Source organism: Pteronotus mesoamericanus, unplaced genomic scaffold, assembly GCF_021234165.1.
Source record: "Pteronotus mesoamericanus isolate MK-2021 breed Mesoamerican mustached bat unplaced genomic scaffold, CSHL_Meso_final contig_220, whole genome shotgun sequence".
Lineage (NCBI taxonomy): Eukaryota > Metazoa > Chordata > Mammalia > Chiroptera > Mormoopidae > Pteronotus > Pteronotus mesoamericanus.
Window position 1 is genome coordinate 2,876,014 of NW_026555091.1, and position 19,959 is coordinate 2,895,972.

At 43.8% G+C, this 19,959-nt stretch overlaps 2 protein-coding genes across 2 annotated transcripts in view; both read right to left on the reverse strand.

Moving 5' to 3' along the window:
* DPY19L2 (dpy-19 like 2) overlaps nt 1-6,431 on the reverse strand; it is a 48,877-nt gene extending 42,446 nt beyond the window's left edge. The window contains exons 1-3 of the mRNA XM_054571309.1: nt 6,056-6,431; nt 3,217-3,241; nt 1,806-1,893 (exon numbers count right to left, since the gene is read on the reverse strand). Coding sequence (XP_054427284.1) covers nt 1,806-1,893; nt 3,217-3,241; nt 6,056-6,431 — 489 coding nt within the window. The remainder of the gene's footprint in view (nt 1-1,805; nt 1,894-3,216; nt 3,242-6,055) is intronic.
* Nucleotides 6,432-18,082: 11,651 nt separating this feature from the next.
* Nucleotides 18,083-19,959, reverse strand: part of TBX20 (T-box transcription factor 20) — a 39,862-nt gene continuing 37,985 nt past the window's right edge. Inside the window, exons 7-8 of the mRNA XM_054571268.1 lie at nt 19,223-19,332; nt 18,083-18,423 (exon numbers count right to left, since the gene is read on the reverse strand). Of these exons, the coding sequence (XP_054427243.1) occupies nt 18,083-18,423; nt 19,223-19,332 (451 nt within the window). The remainder of the gene's footprint in view (nt 18,424-19,222; nt 19,333-19,959) is intronic.

The following is a 19,959-nucleotide window of genomic DNA, read 5'->3' on the forward strand; positions in this document are numbered from 1 at the left end:
TGCCTATTGCTCATGACACAAATGCTTTGTCCTGAGAAAGGGGACTGGCTAGTGCACGATTCCAGCATATGAAATAATGACTTCGTTCGGCTAATTAAAAGTCAAAGATGAACAAAAGCATGTTGTTTCATATTACTCCCTCCATCCGTGTCCCGCTTTCCTTCCTAAAATCCAAAAGCAGGGGGAGTAGAGTGTGAAGCGGGGTGAAGGAGGGTCAAGGGGGCTGGATCATGGACGCAGACTTGACTTGGGGAGGCGAACACATAGCACAGTGCACAGATGTCGTCTCGTAGAATTGGGCACCTGACACCTTATAATTTGGTGTCACCCCAATAAAGTCAATAAAAAGACAAAATAAAAGCAAATAAAGGGCCACGCTGCTTGTAATTCCCTCTCTCCCCAAAAACGTTAAAAATAATCTTCCGCTCTCCACGCATTCGGCCTCCGGCAGCCGCGTTATCGTGGAGGGAGCCAGCGACGGCAGCGGCTGCTAAACTGAAGACGTGTTCAGCTGTCGTGCCCGAGAGCATGTCCTCACCGTCGGGACTGGTAACACGGGACTCACGAGAGGGTTTTCCTCCTGCTTCTGGGGCAACGGGCCCCGCTCCAATGACAGGCTGCCGAGGACGCGTAAGGCGGTATTTCGAGAAAGGGAAGAGAGAGGCACATGTTTTCCTTAAGAGCAGCGACTGTTTCTGGGCCCGGCGCTGTGCTATGTGCTTCCCTCACTACCTCCTTTCATTTTCCACAAAACCCTGCAAGGCTGGCATTATCCCTAGTTCTCAGGCGAGGTGACGGAGGAGGAGAGAGGTCGGCGGCCTGGCCGTCACTCCGGGAAGCACGGAACTGGCGCCTGCCTCCAGCGCTCGGTCATCACAGCCCGCTCTGCCACCGCTGCGCTCTTGATTCAACCATATGTGTGTCCTCCACTTGAACATAATACCCATGAAGTATTAAAAATCTGAATGCCGCATAAATGTAAATGTAGCCAATTAAAAGGGCTCTGAGGGTGAGACTCAAAAGGCAGTGGCAGAGGGAAGCCCTCGGACAGGCAGGTTTACAGAGACAGAGCGCAGAACGGAGGTTTCCAGGGGGCGCGGCGGGGGCGGTTAGCGGGGGAAGGGCCCAGCCTCTCTTTGGGGTAATACAAGAGCTCGGGAGGTGGACGGTGGCGGCGGTTGCACAATATTAACGTGTGTGATGCCACAGAGCTGGGCACACAAAAATGGTGGAAATGGTACATTTTGCTCTTTAAAAATGTTTAATATAAATTTAGGTTGTTATCTTAATTGAGCCATAAAACAGCAGTGGCTACAGAATCAAGCAGGAGGCCGGTTTGGCTGGGTTCTTCCCTCGGCCCCTAACCAGCTGATGATCCGGGGGGAACTACCCCGGCCTCTCAGCTGTAAAACCCTGCAGTTCCCGCTTCTGTCGTCCCACGTAAGCCGCACAATAATTACGGGAAATATGCGTGGCAGGTGCATCGTCTCCATCTTACAGGCTGGAACCAAAATAACAGAAAAACTCTTAAAGAGATTATAAAGTTGCCTCTTCAAAGAGATTATCTCGAAGTGAACAGAACAAAAAAGAAAAATCAAAAAGAAATCCACCCTAGGAAAGGAGGAAAGTGAGATAAGTAAAAGAAAAAAAAAATCCTAAAACACTTTCTATTTGAATAATAAACCAAAGTTAAAGCTTGAGAAAGAGCGCAGTTCACCAAAAATGCCTTTCAGTTCTTAAATGTCCACCTTATAATCTTAGTATTACTATACTACAAATTAATTCATTAGAAGAAAGGGCCTAACCATTTCAGTGCGAAAAGTCATCTCCCGTTCCAAAGATGAGAGGTGAGAAAAATGACGATCATTTTCAAAGAGTGTTACTAAATGTATCCTAGGAAAAAAAAAAAAAAAAGCATGAATTTATAAGAATAAGAACATGTTTCAAACAAGTTCTAAAATAACTAAGTTACAAATAAACAAAATACAAAAACCATGAAGAAAAAAAATTTAATAATCAACACTGAGATAACTTTTAAATTTTCTTGCTAAGGCGTGTATTTTTAGGCATTTATAAGCCAGTGCGACACACAGCTGAATTTCTTTCACTCCAGGCCCCTAAATCTGAAGAGAGGTAACTTTTGGTTCCTTTGTTAAGTTCCCCAAGGGCTTCTAATGCACCTGGGTTGGGAAATGCCTCCATAACTGCTGAAAGACACTCAGAATGTAATTTTAAATAAAACTACTTGATAGTAAAGCAATTATAAATAAGAGTAATTCCATATATGGAATCAGCTTTCAAGTGTCAAAGAACTCAGGACTGTACTTCAAGGCATTTTATTAGTGGACTGTAGAAAACAGCCGCAAGCACACGTGCAGGGCAAAATTAGTGACTGGGAGGAAGTCTGCTGCCCTTCATATATCGCATATGGATGCTTCCCAATGCAGCAGAAGATAAAGCCAAGTTCCATGCAAACACCCGGGCTCCCACTCACCTTCATTTACATGCGGGACCAAGGCCAGGGTGCCAATAGCTGTAGGAAATATTTCTTACCAGCACAGCCTTAGTGCCTTAGTTCTAACATCAAAGTCTCCCTGCAGACCAAATGGCCAGAACAGTACTGTCCCCAGGGGCGTGGGGGGCAGATCCCATTCTTCCCAAGAAGAGAAACCCCTGGGCTCAAGTAGAAATGAAAATAGGTAAAGGGAAAAATAGTATAATTTTACATATAATTTTTAAATCACTTGTGTAAAATAAGGTACGTGTGCACCAAAGTCTCATTTAACTCCACATTGCCTTTGCAGTCTCTGTCTTCATTCCCACCTGATTTCCAATTGCCAGGTGTTACTAAACTTTATTTCCAAGCTTATGTCAACTAACATACCGCTACTGTAAAATAAGGTAGCTTTTTAGCTAAAATAAATAGGCAGAGTACACTAGAAAATCTAGATTTTTAGGAAATATAGTAGTGGACCCTTTGGTAAAGCAAAATTATTTTAAGGCGTAAGTTTCTATTCCCCTAATGCACCCATTTTGTAAATGCTGCTTCCCATACGAGGCTTTTTCAAAAAGTAACCTGCATGTGTCCGCTGATACAGATGTACATACAGATGTTCTATATGCATGCCAAGTGGCTCTGGTTTTATTACATGCAAACAGTGGTGGCAATTTTTAATTCAAGTACTTTTATTTATTTCAGACTGAAGCTAATCTTACCAGTGCAAAACTCCTATAAAGGCAGCTGGAAAAAGAAAAAAGAAGAAAGCCGTTAAAAGCTGCTTCGTGATGGTAATCATAATACACCCTTTATACAACTATTTCACATGCATCCCCTTATATGTCTAGAGAGAGCACACACAAGCAAGGTGGCTAGCTTCCAGAAGCTTATAAAACAAATTGTGAATAGTGCTTACCTCTGCAGGGGGCATTTGAGAAGGGAGAGATGTGGAAAACCACGTCTCATTTATGTAATTTGCAAAAGGGTGATGAAGTTACTGATGACTTTTAGACCTTCTGTGATTTTTCAGTATCATTCTCTCTTATTATCTGTTATTCTCTGTTTCTGTACATAAAGTTTTAAAAAGAATCACATATACACACTCTGACTAGCTCAGTCCTTTCAGCAGTGCCTCCAGCCATCAGAAGCCACTAGAACCCACTGTCTCTGGGGCTCAGGGCTCATCGGAATGTGGCAAATGCCGGGGGGAAGAGCTTCCTCAGCAGCAGCTCCCCCGCCCCCACCCCCAGGAAGCCCCTGCAGGCAACCCAAGCCTTTACAGAGCCCTGACAGGTCCAGACTCCCAGCCAGGGGCTCATCTGGAGCGCCTGTGCCGGATGTCCTCGGAAGGGGGCTTCATCAGGGAGCTGTCGGGCTGGTCACACCGTGGGCAGCTAAGGGGATGGGCTTTTTGAGGCGCTCCAAACACTGTTTGTCCCCTCGGGTGGCTGGGACTCTGTCTACTTTCAAGGATATCACGGAGCTGGGGAGGAGGGATGGAAGGAGGCCAACTGAAACCACCAACTCCACTGTTCTTACAGAGTTTCAGTCGTTTTTCTTGACTAAATGCACTCTAGATTGATGTAAACCTTTGACTAATTTCCAAAGATCTGAAAAAGTTGATTCTCATGATATTTCAAGTATTTTTGTTACTGTCACAAGGAAGTGAATTGGCTTAGCCCTTCCTGATGTCCTACTTGCCCTCCAAGATTTCATAAGAGTGTTGAATTGGCCAAAAAGTTCGTTTAGTTTTTTCTGTACCATGGCTCTCGTAGTGCTTAGTTGTGTTTAATTTCATTCGAAACAATTTTGTTAGACTGTATTGTGACAGCTGTCATACCAGGATGCACTTAAAAAAAAAACTTATCAAAATTGGTGAATTTCTGTGCAGCCAATTTTACTATTGGAGATGAAAGAAAATACGCAACATTTCAGCATACTATGCTTTCTTATTTCAAGAAAAGTAAAAACACAACTGAAATGCAAAAAAGAAAAGATTTGTGAAGTGTATGAAGAAGTTGCTGTGACTGATCAAACATATCAAAAGTGGTTTGCGAAGTTTCTTGTACTATTGATATTTTGGCCAAACAATTCTTTGTTGTGGGGCTGTTTTATGCATTGGAAGATGTTTAGCAGCAGCCCTGGCCTGTACAGACTAGGAGCCAATAGCGGGAGACAGCTGACATATTCAAAATATCCAAATCAATAAAGTTATTGGTGAAAATGAAAAAAAAAGTGTCTTTTATTTCACAGAAAAAACTAAACAGACTTTTTGGCCAATCCTAGTGTTTCTTATGGTTGTCACAAAATATACTTGGCAAGTTATTTTTCACACCACCAATGTTAACCTCTTAAAAATTCAAACATAACTCAGCTTGGCTAACAAAATAAGTGCAAATTAATCAACAGCTCAATTAATAATAATAATAACAATAATAATAAAACACTGCCCTGTTGAAGACTCCCAATCATGCTTCTCCAGGTCTTTTTCCATATTCTTAACCATCCTGGGCTCGTTCCTACAACTGTTCAATACTTCTCAGAAGATTCAGTTGTTTTATACCATGAACAGCGAACTACAGCCCACTGTCCTTATCCGCTAGCTAAAAATGGCTGTTACACTTTTTTAAGGTTGTAAAAATAGAAGGAAGACTAGGCAACGGAGATTGCAGGTGGTCTGTTTAGCTTAAAATATTTACTACCTGGTTCTTTACAGGAAATATATATATATTCTCTAACTATGTTAATTCTTTCTATTAATATATAATATACTCTGAACCACTGTGAAATTAAACCTGTACCTTCTTTCTCATCCGGAAACAGATGCCCTTCTGACAAGGCTTCATTTACTTTAAAATACTCAGAGACTGTCCAATTCAACTACATTTGTATCCTCTTTCTTATCCTCCAGGCAATTATATAGACTGGTGAAAACTCCTAAAGTCATATTTAAGGAAAAGGGAAAAATAAAAATATCCTACTAAATCCACCTGGCTCTCCAAAAATCCTCAAAATATTCTGCGTCGCTCACCTCCGCCCCTTGACCCAAATTCCACACCTCGAAAAAGGATAAGGTGTGATAACGCCAACATCCCAAATGCACAAGGTATGAGAATAAACACGCCTCCTGGGGCCCTCGAAGATCTTTTGACACAAGCATCCTAAACTCCTATGGCCACTTCACCGTTTCTCTCTACAGTAATCCCTGCTTTTCTATTCCCCACCATCTCAGAAGACGAACTCTCCTCTTTTCCACGGCTTCTCAAATGGGTGCCTTTGATTCCACCTTGAATTAACAATGTTTGCCTCTCAAGCGCTACGCTCTCATTTTCACTGCCTGTGATACAAACGGAGCTGCCCGGGTGAAGACATTCTGCTGGTGCCGCCCAGATGATCGCCACGCCCCCAAACCCTGGAAACTGTTCAAACTAGAACGAAGGGGGCTGCGGATTCCTGCCCGCGGTTTTGCAGAGCTCGGACCTTGCCATTATTGCAGTTAGGATGCTATTCTTCCAAACCGCTGCAAACCCCAGGGCTCTCCCGGGCTGTGGTGCTCACCTACGCTGACCGTCGTCCGGAACGAGAGCTGGCGTCTCCGCAATAGATGCACCTTGTCGCGCAGCTGCTCCAGGACAGAGTTGAAGAATTGGAAGCGGCGGAGAAACAGGGTCTTGGCGACCAGTTCCATTTGCAGGCAGTTCTGCGCCTTCAGTTTTCGGGTCCTCCGCGGAGAGCAGGGCCGGGCGCCCCGGGGCAGGCGCCCGCAGCCTACGGGCCTGGGCAGCTCCCGCCTTTCCGCCTGCTCCGGCGGCTCCTCCTCCCTCTGCGCCTCCCCGGTGGCCCGGCGCCGCCGCCGCCTCGCCTGCAGGAAGCGCGGAGAGTGCAGCGGCTCCGCGGCCGCTTCTCTGGGCTTATTCCTCCTTTGCCCGACCATTTTCTCATAATCCCCGTTCCGGTGGAGCTGGGTCTCTGCGCGGCGCGGGCCCAGCGCAGTCCGGCGAGTCTGCAGGGGCTCGCAGCCTCAACGACTCGGCCCGGCCGCCGTTGCGGGCCGCCCGGTCGTCAAGGCGACCGGGGAAGCTGGAGGAGGAGCGTGAGGTCCCGGCGGCCCGCGCCTCGCGAGCGCCCTCCACCGCGCAGGCGCACGTGCGTCGCCCCATTGCCTAGTTTTTTTCTTTGTAGTCAATTTATTTGTTTCCTGGAGTTTCCGATTGACTTTGGATCGACCAGTATCTTAACAAAATAAATCAGAGTCTTACCTTCGTGTAGCCCTTCAAAGTGCAAATATGGCACTTTGATCCGTTAAAATGAAAAAATGCTGAAGCACCTAAAACATAGCACGTGCTTCATTTAAAAAAGAAGTTTCTATATCTTGCTCTAGATTGATCATATTCAGAGTACAGTGATGAGTATTAATTTTTTGCTCGGGTTCTTGTCATTAAGTTCTATGTTAGTTCTGTTATTAAACAGTTACATAAATTCTAATTTCATTAGCTCAGAAAATCGACAGTTGCCTAAATACGCATTTTTTTAACGGAGGAGAGAGCGATCTGCGGTTATGGGAGGGAAAACATGGCACTAGTTTCATTCAGTTGAATAGAATCATGGCATGTTGTCATCTTTTTATGACTTCTCTAGCAGTAGTCACTTATTTTAACCTAGTAATTTTGAACAGTTGTTTGAGTCATTTTTTTAGCTATATGCTTATTAATGACAATAACTTAAAATAGTATGACTGATACTTAATTCTGTGAACTGAAAATAATGCATTATAATTTGATATAATACAAATATGTTCTCACAATATTCTATCCTCTTTGAAACGTCTGTGCCTCGTGGTTTAGCTAGTGATGTATTTCTTTGATTTAGGGATTTTGAAAGCAATCATTTATATCAAAAACTCACCTCCGTTTTTCCTTTTGTCTTTTAGTGAAGGCGATTGGTGATTTGCAAAAAAAATGCAATGAAACTATATAACCAGCAGATGGCAATAATGACTTGTAAATCAGAATTTAAAATTTTAGGTACTTTTACAGATCATTTTTAAAAAATCATTGTTTTTGTAATAAATCAGTTTACTAAGTATGAAATTTAAGGAAATTCCAAATGTAACCTTGCATAAAAATAATTATATTGTATATTTCATATATCAAAGTAATTAAGATATTCATTATAGCCAATGTTTGGTTTTCCATTTAATACAGTAATGACTTTGCTTTAATTGATTCAGATAATTATTAATCAAATTTAAATGTTTTAACTTTGCACAAATACATAGATATAAATTTAAGTTGAATAGCTCAGTTATGTCTCTGTGTAGCTTGGTTTTATGAAACAGGAAAGCTAGTAGTTCAATGAACATCATTTTTAAAATTTAGAATTCAATCATTTAAAATACTAATTTCACTTTAATTGATACTCTTCTGCATAAAAGGTGGGTTTTTATTTGTGCTGCTTCATAGTTTCTTTTACATTCATGTATTTTTTTTTCCTTTTATGGTGCAAGGGGTTGGAACTGGCATCCAAGCGTTTATCTCTAGTCTGTCATCATTAGCCCCAGAGACGGTAACAAAATCCTTAGGCTCCCCTAATGCTGTTTGCTGTACTGAACCACCTACCCAACATTTCTTTTACAACAGTCTGAATTAGTAATTTTACTCACTTCAATTAAGAAATTTTATAAAGCTAAACTAAATGAGAGTCGTATCTTACACGTTTGGAAGATTTCCTCTAAATTCACAAAGATGAAAAAACCTTTTTGCTTAAATACATCCCTCCATTTTTGTCTCCAAAAAATGTGATAGCCATAGCTATGTGTTTCTTGGTGGCTATGTATTTTCTAATTGGACTGTTTTCGCATGTTAAAAGATTTCTTTTCATTTTTCCTTCAGTTAAGTATCCTCCATTGAAAAAAATGTCTTTGCACATGCATATTTTATAAAACAACTGCTTAAGTCTAAAACTATTACGTATCCTGACTGATTCATGTCTCAGGGGAACATTTGCTGCTGCTGAATCACTCTGTAGAGCATGCTCAGATCCTAGTTGGATGCAGGCACTTCTTCCCTGGAGAAGATGGAAAATGGCCAGGCTGTGGTGGAACAGGGGGCTTGAATGTAAAACGACGTGCTGCGTACCACTGCCAGTGCTATGCAAAGGCCCAAAGCAGAAACAGTATCTGTAATAAGCCGGAATTTCTAGAAGTTCTGGTCTACTTTCTGTGCTTGTGAGGGGCCTATATTCTACTTTTGAAACTGGAGCTCTCTCAGCCACCCACCCTCTGGTTAGTTCCCCGGGCCTATGTCAGACAAAATGGGACCCCCTTGGCCATGAACAGCCTTCTATAGGCAGGTTTCACTAAAAGGAAGAGAAACAATCCATGAATTAATGGATTGAGGAGAATCCGTTCACCTCCTGTATGGAGAGACTGCCATTTGCATAGTATATGCACACTGATTTCAGCAGAAGAGTACTCAGTATCCATTGTTAAATGACAGCAAATATATGCATATACACAACCGTATACACAACCGCATATACGTATATATATACACCACACCCTAAAAATCCATTTTTCCATGAACTCAATGATGACAGTTTTGTGTACAAACTCCACAAAACTGAGATTATTTTTACTCATCACCAAGAATACCAAGAATTGCTACATTCAACACTAATAAACAGGAGTCTTAGAATATGTTAAAGAATGAATTGTAGAATATATATGGGCAGATTTAGTGCAAACCAGCAAAAACAGCAATGACACATAAGGCATCTGTATGCTATGTTTTATATTGCATAATAGTTAGATCGATTTAAGATTTAATTTCGATTATGGCATAGTGGTCTGGAAATATCGCTTGACTAGACCCAGTAGTTTTTGGGCAGTTTATCGCTCTCGCTCTGATTTCCTCAACTATGAAATAAAGACTTTGGACTACGTAGCCTTATTAGAGTCTTTTAACCTTACTTGACTCCAGTTAGGATGTGTGCATATACTTAGGGAGCTAGAAAGAGACCTGCTGAGTCATGTAGTGCCCTGCACCAAACCCTCTCCTTACCAGTGCGGCCCTTCTCTCCAGCTCGGGCTCTGACTCCACCCCGAGGGTCAGACTCCCTGACGTTCACGCCACAGTGTGTCCCCTGTCGGTCCTCCAGGTGCTACACCTCTCACTGCCAGCCCAGATGAGCTAAGCCCCCTGTCTCCTCTCGGTCTAACCACCGCAGCCCAGCCCGCACCTGGCTTCCACAGCAGCCCTGTTCTCTGTTCCTCCGGTTCCTCCCTGACTTGACTTGCTCTGCAGTCTCTGCGTTCAGTGGGCTCCATTGTTCCCGTTTTCTAATTACTTCTATTTTCTGTCAGCCTAAATGGCAACTAGAACATGTTTCCTAAGCAGTGAGTGTTTACATCAAGGTCAGAAGACTTGCTTTGGGGCAGCAGGCTCCTGCTTCCGTGTGGATATTTCCACCCACAAGAGATACAGGTGGAACTTGAAAATTCCCTTCTCAATCTGTTCAGACTTTTCTTGAGACACTTACCAGTGACAATTACAATCCATTCGGAGAAAAACTGTTGAGTTATGTAGTTTTTATGTTTCTTAGTGAAGGCTGTATACCTGAGTTAAGAAAAAGCAAGATAAACTTTTTTTTTTAATTCTTAGAATTTAGAACTATTTGTGTGCAGGGTCAGTGCAGCGTGTTAGTTACAGGTGCAGACATCCTGGCTTTCCCACTCCCTGTGGTCACTTAATCACTCTCGGCCTCAGTTTCCTCGTACATCAGCTGGGAGCGATGACAGCACCGACCTCACAGAGCTGTGGCAAGTGAAATGGAGCAAAAAGTTGAGTGACGCTGTATATGAAGCGTAGAGATACAGTAAATGTTTTATAAAAGGTACCAGTTATTATTACCAAGTCAAGGCACAAGATGGAGAAGGATTATTTAGAATATCTTTTTCTTCCCCAGGGAATCCAAAGAATCAGTTATAATCTTCCCGGAAAAACAAAACAAAACAAAAAAAGGGGGTAAAAACAAACTAATGCAAATTGAGAGCCTAAGTCCACACAATGCGATCAAATAGGCAATAGTATCTTCTTTTTACACATAAAGTAAATTGAGGAGGAGAGAAGACTCTAGACCACTCACTCTTAACTCACAAGTACACGAGATTTATTCCGCTGGAAGTCCTCAAAGTTGACAAGTTGGGCCCTAAAGAATGAAAATAAAAGATTTGCTGGATATCTTTTTCTTTTACATTTTAAAGTAGCAGCTTTACTGAGATGTAATTCACATACCATAAGATACAGTCCTTTAAGTGTAGAATTCACTGACTTCAGTATATCCATAAGATTGTGCAACTATCACCATTAATTCCACATTCTCATAGTTGTTGGTGGTTTTGTTGTTTTGATGTGCACTTCCCAAATGGCATATGATGGTGAGCATCTTTTCATGTTCATTCGCCATCTGTTTATCTTCTTTGGTGAGATGTCCGTTCAGCTGGATCTTTTGCTCCTTTGTCTGAGGTCAGTTGACTGTATTTATGTGGGTGAGTCTTTCTGGGCTCTCTCTGCTGCTTTGTTGATCTTCTTGTCTATTCCTTCACCAATATCATACTGTCTTTACTAATGTAGCTTTATAGCAAGTTTTGAAGTTGGGTTCTCTCAGTCCTCCAACTCTGTTCTCCTTCAATATTGTGTTGGTTATTCTGTGTCTTTTGCCTCTCCATCTAAACTTTAGAATCATCTTGGTGATAGCCACAAACCTTGCTGGGATTTTGATCGGGATTGTATTGATTCTCTAGGTCTAATGAAGAGCTGACATTTTGACAATATCAAGTCTATCTAGCCACAAAAATGAAGTGTCTCTCCATTTATTTATTACATCTTTGATTTCTTTCATCAGAGTTTCATAGTTTCCCCCATATAGATCTTGTACATACTATTTTATTATATTTGTACCTAAATATTTCTTTTCCTTTTTTGGTGCTGTTATAAATGGTGTTGTATTTTTATTTCAAATTCCAATGGCTCCTTGTTGATAGGAAAGCAATTGACTCATTTATATGCCCCTTGTATCCTACAGCTTTGCTACAAATGCTTATTAGTTCTGTGAGATTTTTGTTGTTGCTGTTGCTGCTGTTGTTGGAAGCATGTTAGTGTTCTGTGTTTCTTTAAAAGAAAACGTCGGTAAGAATGAGAAGGGAAAAAGAACCTTAAGACTGTAAACAGGCTGAACAAATGAACTCAGCTGTATTGCAAATGAGTACTAACCACGCAGGAGAGCGAGGAAGGAGCTAACCCAAGTCACCGCAGAACATGTCACTTCACCATGGACCCTTAGCTGAGAAGGAGGGAAACCTCTGCAAACAAATCCCAGACTCTGTAGAAGGGATGTTTAAGGTAGTCGTCTCGGTGAAGCAATATGAAATTAGGTGGGATGTATGACAGAGGTAAGTGAACGATACTCTGGGGTCGCTGGAAACCCAGCTTCTCACTGTGGGAGAAGGCAGATACAGACATGGGATGGGGCAAAGCAAGGGAAGAAAGGACTCTATGGGGTGCTCAGAACTGGACATACCAGCATAAGCTCATGAGCTCTAAGACATTTTGTACACACACCCACATATGTATACTTGAATGTGTGTTTATACACATCTATGTATTCCTGTGAGCTGAAAGGGCCTAGCAGCGCACGTGCCCGAGCGCATCTGGTGCCCAGATCTTGGCTCCTAATGCAGTTCCCCAACTTACAGGAGTCCAGACTCCTTGTAGAAATGGCTGGTTCCAGGGCTGGGGCAGATGAGATACAAGATGAGCCCAGGAAAACGTGTTAAGCCAGAAATTGGAGAAGTGCTCAAACATAAGTTAGGGCATGGCACAAGGACACGGGAGCCAGCTCCAGGAGCTCACCAAGACCAAATCTGGGATGAGCTGTACTTCAAGGTGACTGAGGATAGTAATTATAAACCACTGAACAACGGGAATTTTTTTTTTCCGTCATTAAAGACAAAGAAGGGCTGAAGAATTGTGTCAGATTAAAGGAGACTAAAGAAACATGACAAAATGCAGTATGCGATCCTGAACTGGATCTGTACTGAAGGAACAATATGCTACAAAGACATCACTATGTCATTTGACAAAACTGGAGTACAGATGGTAGATCACAGTATTGTACCATTGTTAAATTTCCTGAAATTGCTAACTCTGCTGTGGGTGTTTCATGGAATCTTCTTGGTTCTAGGAAATACACTTTGAATTACTTGGGGATAATAGGACATGACATGTGAAACTTACCCTCAGTTGGTTCAAAAAAACCATTTGTGTGTATGTATATAGTGTGTGTGCACTACTCAGCATGAGTGCAAATGGCAAATGAAATGGAGTGAAAAGTTAGCAGTCGGTGAATCTGGGTGAAGAGTATGCAGGATTTTTTAATACTATTCTTGCAACTACTCTGCAAGCTTAGAATTTTTACATGACTGGCATTTGGCATGCCCAAAAAACGAAGGGTAAGAGAGCAAACTTCTGAAAGCAGCAGGCGTGGTAGCGCCGGGTATTCTGAAGGACTGCCATGCAGAAGAAGGATGAAGACTGAATTTGGCTAATCTTATTCTGTGTCAGCCGGCTGCGCAATGTCATTACATCACATCCAAGAGCTCAGGACTGGGATGAGATGTAGGGGTTCTTTGAGCTTTAGGGAGCCTTCCTATCGTTCTGTGCAGAGGCCAAAGTCCCAGCATTCTCATGTTCATCGGGAACGCGATGAGTGAAGGGGACTGTGTATAGAAATTTGGAACCAGTGGGGACTTGCGAGCAGTATCTTCTCTATGGGTTTCCCATGGCAAAGCCAAAACCCTGTGCAGTAATCCAGCGGGCTGTGTCTGGCTTGGGAGTGGCCCGTGGTGACTTCTCACCTTACCTAGCCCCCACTCCTTTTATTTCAAGAGAGGAAGCAGGTACCAAAAGTCATGAAGCAAACGGTGCCATATAATGAAAGGTGTAAATGTGTGTATATGTATCAAAAACACACCATTTTTAATGAAAGAAATTGATATGCACACATTTGTACTTCTGTACAACTTCGGGTAATATATAATTTTAAGCTGTTTACAAATAACATGTAATGCTTCAAATATTACATAATGTCGATAATACATTTCTAGCAGAAATAAATATATTGCACTTAAAAAGAACTTCGTTAGATGTTACTTCATAGTATTAGGCTTATAACTTCTTTTTTCATAAAACATTTCCCATGCCCTTCCCCCAGCCCCCAACACACACACACTTCATTATAGTGACTGTTCTCACGCAATTCGTTAAGCAAATGAACACTGCAAACAACAGAATGGTGATAAGAGTCTTCTAAAAAGGCTAATAGAATTTTTTTCCCTTTAGGAAATCAAAGACCTTCTTTTAGGTTTCTGAAAATAAGAAGGAAAAAAAGAACAACTAAATACAGCATTTTAATGTACGGGAAATAAAATAAAACAAATTGTATTTTTTGTCCAGATGTATTATTTCACCAAAATGATTTTATTCGTTTATCATCAGGGGGAGGAAACTGGAATTATTTAAGGCATGGGCAGAGAAAGAAGGGCCAGAAAATGCTCTTGGAATACTTGCCTATCAAACAGCTATAAATGAACCTTTGCATATTTAAGCACACTGAAGAAAGCTAAGTATTGGAATATTTGGTAACCAGCATGGAATGGACAGTAGTGAAGAAGGGATTTTGATTTTCTCAAGTTTGAAGAGATTGTGGCCCTCCCTTTGCTTGTTTACATAAAATCCTTGCCTTCTGAAATAATATAGAAATGTATAAAATCCATTGTCTAGCCAAGCGTGAGTCTCTGAAACAGCCAGCAGAAAATCTCTCCTGCCTAGTGCTCCATGCTGCCCACGCCGTCTAGGGTTTATGGTATAATATTGTTTTACCTGTAAGTGTTATCAAGTGCATACACGTTTAATAATGAAAACAGTTTTCCTTACCTAGTGAATAGAAGATCGAGTAAAAATACTGGTTTCCTTACAACATGGGATCCTGCACATTATGTAACTGAATTTTTGAACTTTAGTTTCTGAGTCACAGCTAAGCTTGACTGCGTATTTAACGAGATGGTAAAGTCACTTTACCCACTTTCCTAGAGGCTTATTTTTTCAATAAATTCAGCTCAAATATAAGGAGCCCAGCCTGAAGAGCAACCGTGGAATTCAGAACTGGGATGAGTGTCATAACATCTTGCTGAAAAACTCACAGGCAGGAGTGCGGGATGGGGACGCTTTACTTCTAAGGATACTTATTTCCGGGCTTTTACGGGGTCTCCTTTTCCTTTTGGGGTGGGGTGGGATGTTGTGTGACAACAGAGATGCCGGTGAGAGTGGCAGAGGGGAGCTCCTGGGACGCCCCAGAGATCGGTGCGACCCCCACGCCGGCCGGGTTTCCTTCTCAGACGCCCGTCCTCTGGGCCCACCTCCCAGGAATGGGGGCAGACCTCCCAGACCACATCCCACGGCTACGTACTCAAAAGGGCCAGCAAGGCAACATAAGGTCATTAATGTAGACCTTGCTGCCTCCTCCTTTGTGATGCGTTCGACAGAAGCTAGACGTGCTTGTCTTTACATTGCCAAGGGTGGGCAGGAAAGGGGGAAGACTTACTAAGAGAAATAACAGAATTCGGAATTATTGATAGACGCTTTTAAAACAAATCATACACACAGGCCCTATTATGTTATGAATTCACTCCTTCCTGTAAAACAAAGCAGTTCTGGCAGGGCCTCCGTTTAGCGACGCTGCGTGTCGGCCACGCCTGTCGACACTGTGATATACGTGGAGGGGACCCTGAACTCACTCCCGTTGTATTATAACTCATGCTCTTTATTAGTCACTTGGCTTTTTGCTAATTATCTGTTGCAATTATTTTCGGTAAGACAGACTTAACAGTTTAAATCTTAAATACCCGAGGAGTTACGTAAGAATCAATAACCCGAATCGCTCACTAGGATCCTGCAGGGGTGGCGGGGGTAGATTTCCACCCCTGGTTCTCAACAGCCGCAGTGACTCGGATGAGCTGGGCTCCGTTTCAGTTGTGCTTTTTCATTCTGTTCAAATAAAGCCTAACACTTAAAAATAGATCGGATGTCGAATTTCAGGTGTGATTTTTCCAATAGCACGCTTTGATACCTTAGTCTTTTCTCTAAGCACGCCGCTTATTTTGAGTCTTATTGCTTAATTACAAAATAGCATTACAAAGTCAGGAAATACAGGCGTGAAATCCTCTTTAATAAAAACGCACACCCTACTCTTGAGTCACACCAATCGGAAACAAAACATCAGAATAGGACTGAAATGATCCCTCCACTCTCATTGAAAACGAAACTCAGACGCGACTTGCTTTAGGAGACCTCTGGTTTCCCAGGGCATCAGGTGGCGTCATGGGAAACGGCATGCCCTTGTGCTGTCCCTGCTTTGGGTGGCCACACTGTATCTTAAAAGGGGCACTGGCAACAGGCCAGCTCTTAAATACTAACTCCCTATCCTAAGTTCTATGGGTATTTAAACATCCGTCATAACCACTTTTTAAAGGAAATGCCCGTCTGTGCTGTGTTTGAAGAAATACTACCTGTGCACACAACAGCCTCACATGCCAGAAGCTGCAGACGGGTCTCCCTACAGCATCTGCCTCAGGACCTCCCTCCGCCTGGTTACCACAGCCCACGCTTCCCCACGTATGACCTCCAGGACATGGCGCAGGACGGCAGCTGCAACGTCCAACGACAGCGTGCTGTAGGCGGGCTACGCCACTCTGCCTTGTTCCCTAAGCTGGAAAGGCATTTGATAGGGAAAAGCCTAACGTTAAAACCACCCAATAAAAGCCCACTGGAGTCTGTTGTGATAAGTATATTGCATTTGCTCTAAAATACATCTCTACTCTCAGAAGCAATGTTTCCCATCTCTTTGAACAGACTCAATGCTTCTGCAGTCAGACAGAGTAAAATGAATAATTCCATGGAACGTGTAAATTAAATTAAAACCGTTTGGGGGAGCTTTGTGAAGAAAACAGGTTCTATCCTACAGTTAGACTGCGTTGTGTCTAAAGTCAAAGGACTATAAGCTTCATTAAATTTCTGTTATTAGGGTAATGAACTGTTGCAAAATACCACATGTACTACCCTGACAGTTAAATGTTTAGATATACGATGCTGCCCCCAAATAATAGAGATTATATATAACTAAAATATAATTAATTACCATACACCATTAAAGGAAGGATTAAGAAGACAGCTGGAGCTGAAAACAAGGTGGGTAAATGTTTAGATTTACTTCTAAGCAACGTTTCGGTCAGGGAGGCACTGAATTAACATGGAACTTCATATAATAGACTAGTAAAATGTAAAGGAGCCACCGAATGTAACGGTAAGAAAACAAGGGCAAGTCGGGTCGCGTGGACACTGGCCCCTCGAGAGCACAGCGTGAACGGCGGCTGCACGGGCACAGAGAGGCTCCTGCGCAGATCCTTGTCGGTCAGTGACAGCAGCTAATCTAACAAGAAGGCAGATTTTCCAAAAACGAGAATTTGGTCGAGTGCCCTTGAACGCCCAGAAGGCCTCCCAAAATGAAGGGGCCTTCGGCATCCGTAGCCGAGCAATGCCTTTCCGAACCGGGAAGCCACCTCCCTGCCGCAGCTGCGAGTGGAGGAAGCCCCGTGTGCCCCCGCGGAGGGGCCCGAGGGCCCCCTCAGTGGGTTCAGCAGCAGTGGATTGAGAATGGAGCCCAGAAAAACCAACCCTCGGTTTCACCATGTAACACATAGAGCCTCTACCTTCAACATTGTATATCGAAGATTTTTCCTCCATACATGGCACGTAATTGCAAGAAAGAGAATTAAGAAGAAGACAAGACTATGAAAAAGAGCTTGTCAGGAACTGGCCCTTCTGTATTACAAAAAAGGACTAGTGAAGTCTTTACCAAGTGTTCATCCACGAAATAGGATGCGTTAGCATCATCTCGGCTCCTCCTCCCGCAAAGTAACACAAAGGAAAACCAAACATGCTTAAGCTACAGCACTACAAATACTTCTCTATTGGCTCTCATTTCCTACGGGGAGAAATGGACTTAAGTTAGTCATTATGCATTACGGTTGGTATGTTATGTAGTATTGCCTCTCTGAGGATTCTTTTAACCCGTGGAAAGCAGAAAGAAAACCTCCGCGCGTTGACTTTATACGTTACTGCATCGGCACAGCATTTTTAACTGCTAGGAGTAATGCACGTTAAGATTCATCTGCTTCATGTTATTAAACTTTCTGGGTAAGTCGATACCCTATTAGCTGCAGGACTTAGGCCTTTACAGTGATTCTGTCTCAAACCCAAGGGCCACCCCGACAACGACAGATGCATCCTGGTCCGCAGCGCCTTCCCTCAGCCGTAGGCTTCACTGTGAGTCCAGCTCTCCTCCATGTGAGATCCCGCGTCTCCTGCAGAGCCCTGGCTCCAACACCCACATCCCACCCACCCAGCCCTGTCCTATGTTTCCATACCCACTTGCACATTCTGGATTTGGAGTCTCCTGTTCTTACAAGAGTCATACGAACGGCGTCATCACGGCGGAGGAGTGGCGCAGTCCTTGGATGGCTGCGTAGGGCCCCTGCTGGAAGTAGTGATGGTACCGGGGCATGTGGAAGGACGGGAAGGCCGGGCCGCCCCCCTGCACGGAGCTGGCGATGGCCGAGGGCGTGAGAGGCATCCCCAGCCGGCTGTAGGGCGGCAGGGAGCCCTGGATGGGGTGGGGGATGGGCGTCGCGATGGAGGCTGTGCTGGTGCCCAGAGCGGTCAGGGACTGCGGGTGCTGAAATCCAGGAAAACTGGATGAAGACGATACCCAGGAGCTGAGCGACAAGTTATCGGATGTTGTGAAGGCCGACCCTGAAAGGGGAAACACCTCATGAGACGGGAAGTTCTTTCTCCACATGCAAATCGAGAGGTCCAGGATCTGTAAGGACGCGCGTATTTTAAGAAATGTGTCATAGATCTGCAATTCAAAAAGACAAACCTGTCAACCCTGAGGCAGATCTACCTTTCCAGATAAAAAAATCATTTCCACCATATGTGGAAGAGAGAATTGACTAAGGAAAGACAACTCATTAGACGGCCTGCGTACTCCCAGGCAGTGGCCGAAACACAGGTACCCTACCCGAAGGTAACTAACTCATTCCCTTTAAAGGAGCTCCAGGTCGCTGGCACCTGTCCTGACTTCTGCATAAAGAAGGCTGGGCACAGGAGCCTCACAAAGTTACTCAGTTTCCAAAGCCCTTTTGAGAACCCACAAGAGTGTTTTCTCTTTTCTTCTCTCTTTTTTTAGCTTCCATAATTATTAACTATTTGACAAGTTACAAAGTAACTTTTTCTTGCATGTAGCATCCAGAAGTTGGAACAAGAGTTCACATGGAATTTTCCCGGTGTAAAATTCCTAGCCCTGAGCCTGACTCAGAGGCTCGAGGTCCTTTTGCTACAAAACAAGACGGCAGGACGCGGTCCAGCAGCAGCATTACCGAGGACGCGAGGGCACAATAAGGAACTGGTGAAGATCAGCCTCAGGGCTGTCCCTCCCTGAAGGGGCACCTGAGATACGTCGGGGGCCACGTGCACCCTGAGGTCAAGGCCTCCTGCCCGGCCTGCCTGCGGCCCCCGGCGGTGTGCGCCCGGGCGCCCGGCAGCCCCTCACCTCGGCTCTGCGCCGTCTGCACCTCGTCTCCCAGCACATCCTCTTCCCCGTAGGTCCGGATGGGCGAGCGGGCGTAGGAATGCTTCTGGATCAGGCTCTCCACGCTCTCCCTGGGCAACAGAGCAGCACACCCCGCGTGAGCCGAGGGGCTGGGACTCGGAGATGGGTCTTGCAGAGAACTGACTAGTCAGTGACAACAGTTTCTCAGCCACGAGACCACCACTTCCCGGCAAGGTGACATTCCAAACATGTATCACTTACTCCCTGTAGACTTCTCAGAAACCTGACTGCAGGCATGTGAATACAAGCAAACGTAACTGGATAGGGTAGGGACAAGCCCCTGAAATCCCACAAAGCAGGGCATAAAGAGGTGAACACAGCGCTATGAAACCTGATCGCAGGAAGATGGAGTTTAATTATGGGGAAGGCGAGTGAGTGATTTTACTGGGAGGAGCTGCAAAGAACCTTCTCACTGACATCGTTGGGTAACGAATGCAAAGCCAATACTCAGCGGATGGCGGGGAATGTGCTGACTCAACGTCTGACAAAATGTTGGCCAAAGTTCAAAATATCATTAGTCACAGGTAGACTCAGCGTTCAACTAACAAAAGGGGGGAACCCATGGAGTATATGACAATCTGGAGAGCTTGGATAATGGGTGCTGAGATCCTTGTTGCTTTAAGACTGAAAATTACAGAAAAGGTGCAAAGGACACATACATAGCCATCAGTGGATAG